Source organism: Nipponia nippon, unplaced genomic scaffold (genome assembly GCF_047370975.1).
Source record: "Nipponia nippon isolate SJK-2023a ecotype South Korea unplaced genomic scaffold, ASM4737097v1 scaffold_2, whole genome shotgun sequence".
NCBI lineage: Eukaryota > Metazoa > Chordata > Aves > Pelecaniformes > Threskiornithidae > Nipponia > Nipponia nippon.
In genome coordinates, this window is record NW_028262336.1 from 71161123 (window position 1) to 71177320 (window position 16198).

The 16198-nt window shown below is 39.8% G+C and overlaps 1 protein-coding gene across 5 annotated transcripts in view; it reads right to left on the reverse strand.

The window, feature by feature from the left end:
• The window catches only part of ERCC5 (ERCC excision repair 5, endonuclease), a 32022-nt gene extending 16322 nt beyond the window's left edge, over window positions 1-15700 (reverse strand). Inside the window, exons 1-16 of one of the 5 annotated variants that reach the window (XM_087756313.1) lie at window positions 15356-15669; window positions 15067-15183; window positions 14263-14334; window positions 13637-13752; window positions 13443-13535; window positions 12576-12636; window positions 11512-11655; window positions 10378-10585; window positions 9171-10109; window positions 8535-8767; window positions 8032-8151; window positions 7351-7564; window positions 5540-5684; window positions 4499-4701; window positions 3489-3571; window positions 1403-2136 (exon numbers count right to left, since the gene is read on the reverse strand). In XM_087756313.1, the coding sequence (XP_087612439.1) occupies window positions 1582-2136; window positions 3489-3571; window positions 4499-4701; window positions 5540-5684; window positions 7351-7564; window positions 8032-8151; window positions 8535-8767; window positions 9171-10109; window positions 10378-10585; window positions 11512-11655; window positions 12576-12636; window positions 13443-13535; window positions 13637-13752; window positions 14263-14334; window positions 15067-15150 (3270 nt within the window). In that variant the 5' untranslated portion in view covers window positions 15151-15183; window positions 15356-15669 and the 3' untranslated portion in view covers window positions 1403-1581. Of the gene's footprint in view, window positions 1-1402; window positions 2137-2198; window positions 2491-3488; window positions 3572-4498; window positions 4702-5539; window positions 5685-7350; window positions 7565-8031; window positions 8152-8534; window positions 8768-9170; window positions 10110-10377; window positions 10586-11511; window positions 11656-12575; window positions 12637-13442; window positions 13536-13636; window positions 13753-14262; window positions 14439-15062; window positions 15184-15355 lie in introns of those variants that run through there. The other 4 variants (XM_087756311.1, XM_087756310.1, XM_087756314.1 and 1 more) reach the window with 4 other exon arrangements.
• Between the last annotated feature and the right edge of the window lie 498 nt (window positions 15701-16198).

The following is a 16198-nucleotide window of genomic DNA, read 5'->3' on the forward strand; positions in this document are numbered from 1 at the left end:
GTACGCAACCCCCAAAATCCTAGCCCACTTTATCCCATGAGACAGCGGTCAATGTGCATAATTACACACGTACCACTCCTCTTTGGTATATAAAAGACTTACATTCGCTCAACAGATTGCAACCACTTACTGCCATGGGAACAAATACAGGTATCTTTAAGACTTCTCTTATTTAGACTGTAAGTAATTCAGGACAGGATCTGTCTCTTACTTCACACGGTTTTTAGCAAAATTAACCTCAACGGCGGTTTCTAGGTGCCACTGAAAAATAATTACACTAAACAAGCCCTGCAGAGAACTGAAGGTCTCTGTACTTTACCAGACTTGGCAGAAGAAATTAATAGGAGCTCTTCTACATTTAGAAACTATCAAACACATCACCGAGACCCAATCTACACTTTTAAAGCAAAATTCAGTAATATTAAAGAGAGATCTGCAAACCACTGCTGTAAAACTGGCTGTCCAGACTGAGAATTTCCTTAAACTATGATAATCTTTTACAAAAGTAATATCAAGAGGGGTAGGTTTTGCCCAGTAAACACTGTACATGAAGTATTAGACTCTCTGCAACTATAAGGGCCAAATCCTACCCAGTTCACCTCAGCCCTTCATCCTTTTAGGGGAGGCTAATCTTCCACGCAAAACTTAATTGTATGAACTTGGACCTGCAAACAATGAAACAATGAGAAATGAAGTCGATACAGCAAATGAGAAGACAAAAGAAGCAAGGACTAAAACGTAACGCAAGAACCCAAGTATGACTGGCAGCATCCCGTGCTTTTCTGTCTTAATCCACAGGAGCTATAAATAAATTCTACAATCATTCAGCGAGACAGGTGAAGCGGGGGAAGTCTGAGCCTAACACATTGTTTCTCCCACAAATTAATCCGACTTGAGTGCTGCAACCAGCGGGTACCTCTGAACATAGAATTTGTCAGCAAAAGCTGTCTTTGGACATGGTCACGTAACTCCAAACCTAGAAACATGGCCTTTACGTTCAGAACATAAACGGTTACGGCGCCTCAGATTACATAAGGACTTACTGTACTGTACGATTTTCCGTGAGAGGTTACGAGGGTTTCCATTGTCTCATGAATGGTTCAATAAGCAACATTACTTTGAGCACAAAACTTTTGAGACAGGCATAGTGAAGGGAATAAGGAAAACAACACTAATTGAGCTGATTTTCCTTCTCTCAGCACCTACAAATAATCCAAGTTGCTTTCAAAATTTCATTTAAGTTTGAAGTTAAGGAAGCAACAGATTGCGTGTGATTTTTAACAGCTGTCTCACCTCAGGTAGAATGCAGATGAGTGGGCATCACATTTTGGCTCAATTTTAAAGTCTCAAAACAGAAAACTTGCATCAAGTCCAATCTAGGTCTTTATCAGTAAATGTGCTAAATTAATTTTTTTCATCATTTAAAATCCCTCCTATTTAAGTTCTGGACACAAAATGCATGACAAATACATGACAAATAGGGATAATTTATTATTTATCAAAAATTCATTAGAATATTTACAAAGCTTAAGTCATAAAAAACATGCACACACAGTCTCTCTTTTTTCACATTTTTCTTCTTTAAGACTTTTTCTTTTTTCTTCCTCTTTTACTCTGTGATTTCTTTTTTCTGCCCTCAAACACAGGTTTGGCAGTCACCATGACTACGTTTCCCAGTTCTTCATCCTCACCACTTGAGCTACTGCACCCCTTTTTCTCGTTATGGTCTGCTGTCTCCATTGCAGAGACATTTTTCCTCTTTTTGCTCTTGCCTAAATCTCTGCTTTCCAATTCCTCTACTGAGGAGTCACTAGAAGTTTCTGAAAGATGCAAATTCCCAATAAAACCACCTCCATATAAATGTTCTTTTCTGGAATCTGAATGTTTTCTTCTCTTTCCACTTTGGACTCCTGTTCCCACAGCCTGATGATTTGCGCAGCCTGCCGTACCTTCCCCTTTCCTGTCCTCATGCTGTTTAAGTTCAACCTCCATAACAGCAGTGGCCTCCCGAATTTCATCGGCAGCTTCTTTTTCCTTTCTCTTCAGACAAGTCACAGCTCTGCGCAGTCTCTGACTTTTAATAGCTAGTTTTTCATGCTGTGCTAGTCTGAAGAATGAATCAATTCGAAGCTGAGTCTATCAAAAATAAACAGAGAAACACCTTTGGATGTTTTTGTGATGGGAATTCAGCCGTTATCTCAGCTATACTATAAAGCATCCCAAATTAAAGCAGGACAAAGGACTAATGAAATTAATATGCATGGAAATAGATGTGCACAAGAAGATGCATTATTATAGTAATACCTACACTTTATTATAAATTATGCAACAAGAACCTTTACGGAAACTAAATAATACGCAAACTCCAGTGAAATTTCATGAACATTGTGCTGCTGATGATTAGACATATGTTGCTATTTTCAACCCCAATACAGACAATCTCTGTAGTGCTCTGAAGTATGTCCTTACAAACACATCCTTAGCTTCAAGCTGTTAAAACAACAGAATGTTTACTAAGCAAACGTTGTAAGTGCACTTTACATTTGCATATGCTAGTGCAACAAAACGCGGTCATTTGACTCAAGTTCATTTTAACACATGCTGCTACAGTATAAGGATTTAAGAGTAGAACTAGAAGCAGTCACACACAATGGGTCTGTGTTACTCAACCACACCTAGACTTGCTGTATAGACTAAGCTAGTCCTCGATATTCTCCCTAAAATTGTCTAAGAGGGACAGATGCTTCCAACGGATGTTCCAGTCAACCTGAAAGTATATGGATTTAACTATGGGTTTTGGTACCTTTCACTCCTTTGAGAGACAGAAAACCTAGAACACTGGTTTAGACTACCTATCTATCTCGCTTATAGCAAAAGGAGAAAAGATACTGAGCTTAGGTGATTAGTTTTACAACTGACTTCCACAGTATCGCAGCATGCACCACTATTCACTTTTAAGTTTTATTAAAGTTGACAGAACATTTATTTGGAAATTAGAGTAATATTATTAACGGGCACTCGCTCAACGGTTCAGTCTGCACTCCTCTTCAAAGGATATGGATGGTACCAAATGGTCAGTCTCACTTCACCAAAATCTCAGGGGCATTTTTAGGAATCATTTTTAGAGAGAGCACGCTGTCTTTTAAAAGTACTAAAGGTGCTTGAGGTACCTGTAGTTTCAGTTACATCCAGAACAAACAGCAACCTGGACTTGAGATAGGTGCTTGATAGATAACAACATTTGAAACCAACAAGTGAAATTATGTAGAGTGCCTCACAGCACACCCAAATCATACAAAAATGAAGTCTAGAGAAGTAAGTTTAAAGACTTTTAAAAATACATCCATATTAAGATTAAAAAAAAAAAAAAGGGCCAAATCCCAGTTTCTGAGAAATGTATTTTAGACAAAAGCCTTGCTGTGCCTTTTAAAATGCTTCTCTTACAATTTTCTAGTTACCCTTAAACTATACATAGTTCTATACTTTACCTGCTGCAAGTTCAGCTGTTTTATCACAGGCAAAAGGATTTCATCTACCTTTGTCCTGGTCCAGCCAAAGTGATCCTGACAGAATGTGCAGAAAGTTAAGGAACTTTACAAAATACTAGTAATAGCCGTTTTGTAAACACATAAAATGAAAATTCCTCAAATAAACAATGTCTGGAGGAAAGTTACTCTACTTGAAAGCTTTTTCTGCTACAAAACCAGAGCAAATACTCTTAAGTTATTACAGGTGACTTACGTGGACAGTTCCAGTATTATGCTACGTATGTTAATCACGCTGTCACATCTCCATTAGTTACAGAACTTTTCCCTCTAATATCAACATTTCCAAAAGCGTGTCTCAGTGAAGACAGAACTCATTTGGCTATACAGTACTGCCATAAGACAAAATAACTATAAAGTAAACCTTATTTTTACACTTGCACGCACTGGAAGTTTCATTTACTGTTTAAAACACTATTAGCTCTGTGTGCATTGCCATCTACTTTTCAACAATTCACTGCAGCTCAAGCTGCAACGGATGCAAGAAACAGCCATCATTGCAAGAAATGCAGTGAATAACTAGGGATAAAGCGCAGACTGAATCACCATTTCTGACTAGGTTTTGAAACTTATTTGTGAAAAATGGGAAACATATATCAGGAGTGTGCAGACAATCCCGCTCTAAGTATAGAAATAGGCACAGCATAGTTACAGAAACGTAACATCACAAGAAATTAGTTGGTCCAGCTACGAGACTCTCTTTGCACGCAAAGTGAAGCAGCCCACTCTCTCAGGAGGGCAGAGCAGCCCTGAATGCCACACACGCATGGCTGCATTCCTTTCCATTCCAGAGCTGGTATCATTGTAGGAGAGTGCAGGCAGATGGGGCGGGGAGCCCCTCACACCAATGAGATGTTAAGAATTTGACACTCCGTTACTGACTCGCTAACTAGCCTTATGAACTTTAATCTGAATACTGTTAGCTAACAAGTCCTGCCATATAGTAAAAGGATATTCTCTGATCTGGTCTACATCAGGCTTCCCCCAGGTGAACGAACCCCTGGTCTCATCCACCACAGGCTTCAGGTATGCTTCTGCCACTGCTGGATTTGGGAAACCTGAAGAAAGCTGCAGCTCTCGCAGTTTCTTCTTGACTTTGGTATCATGTGGATTAGGTCTCAATTTCTTATTCTTCTGAGCTTCATTCCACCACTCACTGAAAAACAGAGGAAAGTATCCATTTGCCTCCATAAAATATAATTTGGAAATCAAGAGCCACCATGCTAATTTCAATAGCCTTAGTCTCCCTACTTTGTACTCCCTCCTACTCATGCAGTTACTGCATGAGATGAGGTAGGAAATTTCCAAATAAAAAATGGCCAAAGGCATATATAATCTGAAAATAGGAAAGACAAAACATACACACAATGCAGCCATTGTAAGCCGCAGTAGCGAACATCACCAGGATTCCCCATAAGCTGCTAAACAGAAGGCCCTAAATTCAGCCTCAGCTGGGGAGGATGTTCCACACATAACGATCATTTTTGGAGGTTTTTTGGTATGCAAGGGAAGGGAAGGAAAAAAAAAAAAAAAAAAAAAGACTTCTAACCATCCTTGCCATTGCCAACTGGCTGGGCCCTCTTCAAATCTTGTTCTTCCCCACAGCCTACCTGTCTGTCTCTTTCCAGGTCATCCATTCCTCACTCATCAAGTCTCTTTTCTCTACGAGCAAGCTACAGCACCTTCTCACAAACTCAGGGAGAATAAACCTCCACTCCTCTACGGATCCAGCTCTGCAATGAACTCAGAGGCAGTCGCACAGTTCTACAGCTGTTCTATTGTCTTCATTAGTCTCACTGTAAGTGCTGTATCAACATGTCACCTTATTTACCTGCCATTTCAAATAGCGATATAATGGAGTCACATATTTTACAGTTAACTTAGTCTCCTTAATGATGGTCATATGTTTTGTGGCATGCTTAAGCAGCAGAAAAGTATATTCACTAATATTCATATTATGGAGAGACAAAAAAGCAAAATACGATGAAGCGTACGCAAATTTTACGAGGGGTTCCAAGCCGTGCCCAGGAAATTCATTTAAAATCTCCATCGCTGTTACAAAGCCAACATTTGGGATGCCCTCAGTGTAGTCACTTCCAAGCAAGTATGCCAAATTAATTAGCTTGCTTCGATCCAACCCTGTAAAAGAAAGTGCGTAAACCAAATAAAACCAGTGAATTCCACATCTGTTCTCTTACGAATTAAAAAATGATATATTATCTGAAAGGCAAAAAACAAAAGGAACACTAAGGCATTAACTCTGTAAAATTACATTTAATTCAACATCAGAATTTGCTAAATTATATTCTGGAGCAGTGTCAATATGCTGCTGCTAGCTCAAGCACCGATAGTGGTGCTAACTTGGCAAATACATCGTGCCAAAATTAAAATGTTACAATGTAAAGACCATTGGGAAATTGTGGGTTTCTAAGAGCTAAGAGGTATCATTTTACATACAGTTACTGTCCTGTTCTCATCTAATGCTGACCTGAGTTTAATAACCCCCGAATCAGAAATAAAAACACTCAGTTTTAATTGCAGTCCATAATATCAATGCGTCTGCTCCTTGAAAGTGTTACCAAACTGGAAGCCTTTTACTCTGTGCTAGTGCGGTTACTAAGTAGATCAAAAGAGCCTGTGAAACAACCAGAAAGAAGGAAGAACTCAGCTGACCAGTTCTACTTGGTACATTATAAGATCAGAGGCAACAAGATTGATTTTTAGTAACTAGCTTCAGGAATTTAGATTTAAAAAAAAAAAAAAATCAGTGAAGGAAAGGAGGGCTGTGTGTCCAAGCACACAAAGCAAGACCATCAGCACGCTAGTCAGGATATACATCAACTGTCAAGAAAGGGGAATTATGCAACGCATGGAAAAGGAGTAGAAGTACAAGACTGCAGAGGAATGTGACATGAAGACCAATGGTGACTATTTTTCCCCAATAAATAAATAAATGCTCTGGTTTAGTACATTAATAACAGCTAAAAATCACACACATGCTTTTACATCAATCCTTTCCAAGCAAGCTACAGTAGCATACCTAAGTAGGTGTAAGTAGGGGAAAAAAATGTTTCATTCAATTTGCTGGGAGAAGAAGCCAAAGACATTTTTCACCACATAAAAATGTTGTGAAATTTTACATGCTGAAGACATTAAAATATTATTTCAAAGTCTATAGCCTCTCAACTTTGAAAACGTCAAAACTGATTTTAGAAGAGTTCTGCTTAAACAAGGCACATGAAAAAGTTAAAATTGGCTCATATTTTCCTTAACACACTATGTGACATTGAAGTTTAGTAGTTCAACATAATTAGCAACAATTTGATTAGACTGGTACAAGAGCAATCTGAAAGAAGAAAAAAGCTGTCAGTATTAACTAAATGAAAAACCTTTTACAGACCATACGTATGTGCAGATCCTCTTCTAATACATTATGTGTCAGTATGTCCAAAATTAACTTCCATTTCCAGAAGACTATACATCTGATAACATCAGACTATAATTTTCTCACCATGTCAGAAAAGTCATGCTGACATTTACCCAGAAACTGGTACCATAGTTCATACCTCCAGCCTTCATGATCAGCACACTAACTCAGCGTATTAAATGCGGGTGTCTGCAAATTCAGGGGGGTCATCTGGCAGTAAACACAGCAACCCAACTGAATGTCTTTAGAGACTCTCCAAAGAACAGGCATTGCAATAACAGACACACAAAATTCTGTAGGAAACACAACTTCAGAAAGATACATGGCAGCGCTGTCTTATTAAAGACCGTATTTAACAAATCGATACCTGAGGCTTACCTAGCTGGTTTTGAAAATCAACATACTGATAATATTCCACATATTTGTTTTGACTGAAGAAATTTTTATAAACATGTCGTGCACCAAATAACCAAACATCACTATCATCTGTGATTGTCCCAGAGGTCTGATCAGTAAGGTCCAGTATAGCACACTGTGCCTCTGCCTCCATCGGAGCTTCGATATATGGAATGCCAAACAGACGGAGAAGCTCCTGTAGGATGGAGAGAAAACAGGTAATGTTTCATCTGTTAGCTTTTATCTTTTAATCCCTAGGGGAAAATCACAATTTACTTAACACCCAGATTACATCAATTCCATACTGCTGAATGTAACTTCCTACTATTTTTTTTTTGTTCAATTTGCACCTTTCACAGCAACAGGCAAAGATCAAACTGGCCGAACCTTAAAAAGTTGGTGCTTAAAAAAATGTTGATTTATTCATAACTTTATTATTATTTTATAGTGTTAACAGTTATCTAAAATTGTTGGAATTCAAGATTATCTCGATACTTTCAATATTTTAAATCAAGCAGACTAAAGAAAACAAGCTCCTAAGAAGAAAAGAGGTGACCTATAATTAAGCAAAATTACTAACAGCTTTTGAGAAAATGTTTGACTGGGGTGGAGGGGGGCACTACATCATGCTATATCAAGTCAAAATGATTCAACAAATACTACCTGGCTTTCCAAGAACATCTGTCCTGTTACAGAGGCAGCAACACGTTCCTGCTGCTGTTTTTGAGCCTGAAGCACATTCTGCTCAGCAGAAAGGTCATTTTCTAATTCTTCTAGTTCTTCCTGAAAAAATAAAACAAGATTTTCTTTATTTCAACAATTCAGGTATACTTAGTTAAGCAAAGCACTAATTCTCCAACTATAATTATTCTAGTAGTATATGCTCTTTTAGTTCACACTTGGAAGTTGTCATAGCTTCTCTAATGGAGCAAATTATAAGACCAGAGATAGGTCTATTCACCAGAGTGCTAAAACCTTAAAAGTTTCCCTGATTTCAGAGAGATTATGGTTAACCACCATCTTTAAAGAAAAATCAGTTCCCATAGAATTAGATACATATATGAGAAAGCAATGAACCAGTAAGAAGCTGTCCAATACCTGTCCTTAAAAACTGTTTGGGGACAGAGCACTTCATTACTAGCTCAAAACAAATAATAAGGAGTTACCAAACTGACGTCTTGCCACTCATCCACTGCATCTTTACCATCATCTTCTCTTTCAACATTCTGATCGTTTGCCATCTGCTCTTCCTCAGACTCCTTCAGCAAGTCCTGTGTGACAATATCATGTCTGTCTGTCTCCATTTCTGGAAGTGCTCCTGCATCACTCAGTTTTTCATCATATTTAGTAGGAAACTCAGCCTTATTACTGATTTCAGTATCCACCTCAATAAAGCTTCCTATTAAAGGAAAATTAAGATTTCAACTTCCTGCTGCTTGTTTAAAAATAAGTATTTGTACACATTGTTAAGCTGGGCAGTGTTTTTTTTCCTATATGCAGTAAATAGATATAAGGATTGTGAAATTACAGAAACCAAGTCGTTAACCATTCATACACCATTTAAGTTCGACACACACAACAGCATGCCTTCCTGACTCTCTGTATTGTATACTCAGGTTTCAATGATAAAACATAACACCAAGGGGAAAAACATAGCTCAGATTTTCTTCCCACCTCCTACCTACGTAAGAATAGATGTATTTTAAAGCGTTTCTTACTAGGAGAAAAGGTTAACTTCAACTGACTACAAATACAATAAGGTCCTATTTTCTTATCTTTTTACACAATTAAAAAGCACATACCATCAGAATCACTGTCTTCAGACTGTGATATCCCTTCTCTTTCCTCCTCAGGACCTTTTGCTTCTGGAAAAAATGTAGTATCCTTTTGTACCTCAGATACATTCTCTTCCGTTCGCGAAATTGCCTCGTCTGTATTTTCAGAAATTTTCAAGTTTTCCTCATTTTTAGAAAGGTCTGTTGTTTCAGCATGACTCAACGCCCCTATACTAGTTTGTACAGGGGAACAGCTTGGCTTCTGCATGTACAAGTTTATATCCTTATCTCCCAAAGAATTTAAGTCCATTTTGGAACCATTTCCTTCTTTGTCTACATCTTCTTTGCCTTTTCTAGTATCATCCATACAAGAATAATTTTCAGCTCTGGATATACTGGTGTCCTTGGGTGTGATATGATTTTTTTCCAACTCCTGACTCTTCTGTTCAAATTCAGTGTCTTGCACCATCACTCGGTTTGATGAATGAATTGTAAACGTAGGTATTTTTTTTCCCTCTTTAAGTTCAGGAATCTGATCTTCCTCATCTGAGTTACTAAGCAGAAAATCCTTCCCTTCTGGTAGCACTCCATCAGTTCTAACAGTAACAACTTCCTCCCTTTTATCATCATCACTCAGAGCTTGATGAATTGCCTGTAGTGTTCTTGGGGACACACTGCCTTCCTCTGTTACAGACTGGTCCATGTTCAATTGTCCTGTATCTTCTCCCAGTTCTTCTTCTGAGCTGCTTTCTACCATAGCTGCCTGGATAGCAAGCAAAGTCCGAGGAGAAGGTGGTGCTGTCACCACATTGTCATCTTTCTCTGTCTGCAACTTGTCAGATGCAACTCGCTTTGCATTAGCAGGAGATTCATTGATTTTATTTGATTTAGTAAATTCAAGCATCTTGGATGAGGGTCCTGCAGTAGTTTCCAAGTCTCTACCTGTAGCTTCTTTTGCTTGAATACCTGAAAGAAAGTTTTTTGTTGATTTTTTTTTTGGTAAAAAACTGCTTTATACTAACATTCCATTCTACATAATGAACATCATTGTATAGAGATTAATAAACCAGTTTTCTACATGTTTACAGAACACAGTTAATTGTGCTTAACAGGAATGCACATTTCATACAAAGTATCGGCTACATGCACCTGTAAACAATATTCAGCTTTTTCTTAAAACTGACAGCTGCACACACCAAACAAGAGGTTTTACAAAATTAACGACCTGACATACCCTTTATTAGGATATAGTGAGAAGTGTCTTCAGAGACTACCCTCCTAGATTCCACTTCTTTCACAAAACCACCTTCATTTTCATATTGTGTTTGGATTTCACCCGAGTGCTGTTGATTCAGTTCTTTTTGTACATTTTCTATGCACCGATTGAGGTTGCTTTTCTTAAGCAAACCCCTAAGCTGGTACTGGGAAAAGTCATTGGACTCCTTAAAAAAAACAAAACAAAACAAAACAAAACAAAAACCAACCAAGTCAATTTAAATAAAATGCCACTAGTTGCACCTTTTAAGCAAGTTCATTTACCACGCTCTGGAGAGCCTTTTAAGAGTTTCCTTTAAGCAGGAAACATTTGTCTTTTACTGACTGCTGCACTCCCGAGTAACAGCAACACCAGCCCAGTAACACACAACAATTCTAAAAGGTAGCATTAAGTAGTTCTGAATGCTGGCTAAACGCAACGCGATCTCAGTGATGTGACCAACAAAACTTAGCTGGATAATGGAGCTGGTCCCCATCTTAAAAACAATGCAATTATAAACAGAATCCACATGTGGATGGTTTTAAGATGATGGTTCTTAGCTTACACGTGGGCACAAGCTAGCATTTGATCTGACATATATTGTACTTTTAAAATCTAACTGTGCTCTGAAAAGCTATTGTAGAAGTGGCACTAAAGGATTCCCCATTTCTCCCTGAATGGTTTCAGTAACACATCTGCCTAAGTTACAAAAGCCTCTTTCCCAGCTGCCAGCTCCCCTAACAACCCGAGGTTTGGAATTCAGGCTGCGTTCATTCTGCCTGGTTTATCCACACCAGCAGCGCGTTCTCGCAATTGAAATCTTGGGCATAACGGCGATGAGCATGAGACACAGCATGATTTTTTTCATTCTTGCCAAACTGAACTAGCTCTGCCAATTTTAGTGGAAATCAAGAGACAGGACTCTGAATAGACACACGGGAAGGCTCTGTTAAGAGTCATTATCTCATGGGTTCTTTTTCCCCTCAACATAACATCTTTTATTAAATAGGCCGGGGGGTAAAGCTCTCCAGATGTGATACTCTTACGCAATCTTCATCTGCATTAATGGCAATAGCTCCATTCTGATGGCTTGAAAACTATTTTAAATGTTACCTCGGGCATTGCTTCAAATAATGTTCTTTTTCGCTTTGTAAATTCTTTCATATCAGTCAAGATCTCATGTTTTATTTCTGGAGGCAGCTTGTTGAAATCTTCTGATTCAATATCTACAGAGTGAGGATTTTCACATAACTCTTCCTATAAAAATGGAAAACAACATAAACATCTATTTTATATTACAGCACAGCAAAACCAATAAAATATTCAGAGCATCATTCCAAACAACAAAAAAACCCACAAAATCTTTGTTGCTACTTCCTATATTGTGAAAAAAACAGTTAAGAAAAAAAGGTAACTACTACCTAATAAAATAATGTAAAGTACGTAATTATTGATGTACACTATACAGAGAAACTTGGTGTTATTCTTTTTACAAAAAGATATTTAGTATAAACTACAGAAGCAGGTCCTATAGCCTCAGCTAGTTTGATTTTATCCTTCCAAAGAGGTTCTCTTCTTGCGAGAACTACTTCAAAGATAAACAGTATTTCCAAAAGTTTTTTCTTTTTCACTTTGATGAAAGCAGAGATAATTTTATTATTCATTATGCCTTCTTCTTAGGTTATATATTTCTTTTCTTCTCTTCCCATGAGATCAGCACATCAAAAGGGAATACAGAATTTACCAGTGAAAACTGAAGGACTGAAGTGCTTCAACATCAATTCATATTTGGAGAAGCATGGGAATTTTGTTAAATATGCTGTCTTACACATGCATACACAGGTGCACAAATGCATACATTTCACTTATATCATTACAAAAAACAATTTATTTTCCACAGGTCCAGAGAAGGCAGTCAAAAGAAAAAAAAAAAAAAAAAGATACCGTAAGAAATTCCTATTCTGCTGTATTCTCCTGGAGAAAATTACATTTGTATTTCCTCATTAGTAGGAACTCATAGAGTACTGAAAATTAACTTGTTTGCTTGACAAGTAATGCTATAGTAAGACCTATACCTCCAAACACTTTTTTTTTTTTAACCTTTTTATGTGTCTTTTAAGCATAGCACACAAACGAGAGGATTGTTCACAGTAACAGGGCAATCAGGACGCACTTACCTGCAACATCTTTTTTTGGCTCATTCTCACTTCCCATTCTTTTTCATCTTCCTCCTCCGAACTAAAAACCACAAAGAGAAAAAAAGATGTAGACATTTACCTAGGAAAATAAAGTTCTTAACTTTAAGCAAAAGGACATTAGTCACTGATAAGCACAAAAATTCCCACACAACTTCAAAGTACACACACATACAAATGCACATACATACACATATAAATACATACACAAGTTCTGTTCTGTCTGAACAGAAAGCAAGAAGGCAGGGTTATATCAGTTAAAACTAGACTGAGACAACTGTTGCTGTTTAAATCATTACCTGATTCTTATTTGGTCAGCATTTAGAGTATATAAAAATATATACAAGATGTGCAAAGAGTAATCTAACGGATGGCTCCACATTCCCACTTAGTGTTACTTAAGAAGATGTCACAAGTTTGACAGTTACATACAAAGCCTACTTCTGCTGAACACATCTACACTACTGAATGAGGGGACGCAAACCGGAATCAAGCTGCCACACACCAGCTATCCAAGATTGAACAATCAGTTCCATTTAGTCATATGGATATGTCCACAGAGACTGAGGCAGCACTTTTATCCTTAAACATGAATCCAGTGTACAAATTTAATCTGTGGGCCGAAAACTTCTTCTGTTACTTTCCCGTAAATAACTAGAAGGCTTCTGTATCCAGACCTATAAACCAAACTCTCCAAAACCAAACTGAAATAAAATATAAAGAAATACACTTTATGTATTATAAGTGTCTCATGGGTCAAAGGCCTTTCAGGAGCCTCAAAAAACGTGGTTTATACTTTTATCTGAGTTTATTATAGCCATTTAAGCTATTTTCCTTAATTCTACCTACCTGTTCTTCTCTTCGTCCTCTAAAGAAGGCAATACATACATATCATCAATTTCTTCTCTTCGAACTTGTGTAATACTGGGCAAAACTTCATTGCTTAGGGAAAGAAAAAGAAAAAGAAAAAAAAAAGTGATTAATAGCTACGTAAAAACTTACCTGCCACTTATAAACAAGGGGGAAATAATTTTTATTCTTGCCTTTTGCCTTTAAGAGCAGTTTTGATAACTTGTCTCTTCAAAAATGTTTTCAAGAGTTTCTCTGTAGTTTTCCTGGAATCACTGATGGCAACTTCCTTTCTTTGTCTTCGCTTAGCCTGTGAAAATAAGATTAACACCAATGAGATTTTTCTGGATGTTGAAGATACACATACAGTGAATTACTGTTATAATTCCCTGTGCTGAGTCTATGAGCAACTCCTAACTCATCCTACATCAATGGGGACAGAGCCTTCAGATCCTCTAAATCTCTCTCTTGTCAGTTTCCTCTGTGGGACTCAGGAACAGTTTTCAGCTTCTGGGTACAAATGCTTGCAAGAGTTGTGTGCAGGTCCATTCTGGAGCAAGGCTCAGGTTTATGCCATCATCTACCTCTGCAACCTGGTTTCTACACAAATCAAAATTAATATATCAAAAAGGAGACGCTGCATGTTCAAACAGCTAACCAAGACTGGGACTGCAAAGAACACCTGCACAGCAGTGCGCTTCAAGCACATCCTCATGGCTCAGAAGCGTAAGCAGAATAAGAAGGAAATTGAAAATGGCTACTTAGTATCAGCAGACGTACATCCTATTTTGCATTACAATGACTCAGCAAAGGTACTTACCAAGGTCTGTCTCTTCAGAAGCGGTGCCTCTCCATCAAACACAAAGACGGGTCGAATTCGGAAAAAAAGTAACTTGCAAAGTCGATGAAACAGAGTGAGAAGGTGAGCATTTTGTATGGAATTACCACCACGATCTCTGGCTCCCTTTATTGCTTGGTTCAACCAAATACTGATATCTTAAAGAACCGTTAAGAGGAAAAAATGTGCTATCTTACACATATACCATATTAATAGTTTTCTATAAAGTGCACATTTGACTGAGTGGCTTTTGCCCACTGTTCCAGGCTTGGCCTATTGAAACCAAGATTATCTAAATACTTGTGAACTTCAGAGAAGAACAAATTCTTGCCCTTATTGCCCTGGACAAAAAGCAGAGTTGAAACAACTGTGCAGCAAGTAGTACCTCCCCAGTTATTTTTACAAATAAATAAAGAGTAACTTCTTTCCACATCTTTCTAGTCTTTAACGAAGTATATATGATAGAAAAGTTGATGCAAAAGTATTTAAAACATTTTCATCTTACAGGCCTACTGAGAGCAGTGCATTTATTTATAAAGCACAAAATCCTATAGCCCAACACTTGTGTAAGGAATCTATTAGTCTCTTTTTTAAAACATAAAAAAAAAACCTTAGCATTCCACATACTATAAAGCATAACATCTACTTATCAAAGTATTGCCATGATTTAAAATATGTTAAAAAAAAAAAGCTAAACAGAACAGATCACGTAGAAATAACTGAAACAGTTCAAATAATCTCCCTCACAAATTTGGTTCCTCAGCTTTACTTTGAAAGGATACCAACAGCAAGAATTTTTCCTTCCAGCGTCTCTGGGTTTATAGGTCTCCCAGCGCATTCAAGCAGTTTCCAAAGTCCTTGAACTCCCATTGTCCTTTCTCAGCTACTTTGAGAGAGAAGAACCTATGAGGAACAGAAGAAGGAAGAGCCCAATGATCATACGACCCACGTATGCTTTATTAATGAGGACGCATTATCGCTGCGCACAGGAACGAGGAGGCGGGCTGCGCTGGGCTGGGGAGGGCGCCCCGCCGCCCCGGCAGCCGCTCGGGCCGGCTCCGGGCGGTTCCCTCACCTTTCGGTACGTGAAAAACCTTTAGAAGAATCCGGTCAAGCGCAACGTTACAGCTGCTGGCCGGCCAGCCGGCCGGCCATCAGACATCTCTTCTCTGCAGAGACCGCCACGCTCCCAGACACCCGCCCTCCGCCCCGGGGACAGGCTGAGGCGCTCCGCGGGGCCGCGCCGAGCGGGGCAGGCACGGGGGACCCGGCCCGAGGGAGGGCAGGGGGAGGCGGCGGTGTCCGTGGGAGCGGGGCTCACCTGCGGCGGCGGGCGGGGCGGGGAGCGGAGCAGAGCGGGCGATACCGGCCGCCTCAGGCCGAGGAACCCCTCGCAGCCCCGCGCGCGCATGCGCCCTCCCTCGCGCTGCCCCGCTGCCCGCCGGGAAGTGCAGTTCGCGGGGCGGAGGCGGGCGCGGTGGCGGCTGCGGGTCCCGCTCGCCCCTCGCACGCCGCGGCTGCAGCTGCCACGGGCGTGCGGGTCCCTCTGCCCTCTCCCAGGGACCCCCGCGGCCGCAGCCGCCTTTGGGACACCTCAGGCGGAGGAGCCGCAGCGGCGCGCTGTCGCCTGAGGCGGGCGGGCCACAGCGCGCAGGCCGGCAGCTGCCCGCCGGGTCCTGGCCTGCCCGGCGGCGAGGTACGGAACACAACGTCGCAAAACCAAAAAAAAGCCACAATTTCCCCCCCCCCCCCTTTTTTTTTTTTTTGCTAACACTCAGCCGCGCAGACACCTCCGTGACTTCTCAGAACATGAGCCAGAAGGGGGCCAAGCGGCCCAGGGGGCGAAGCACGACCGCCCCCGCCGCCCGCGGCCTGCCCGCCCCGCCCCGCCTCTCCCACCGGGGCGTCCCTAGGGCAG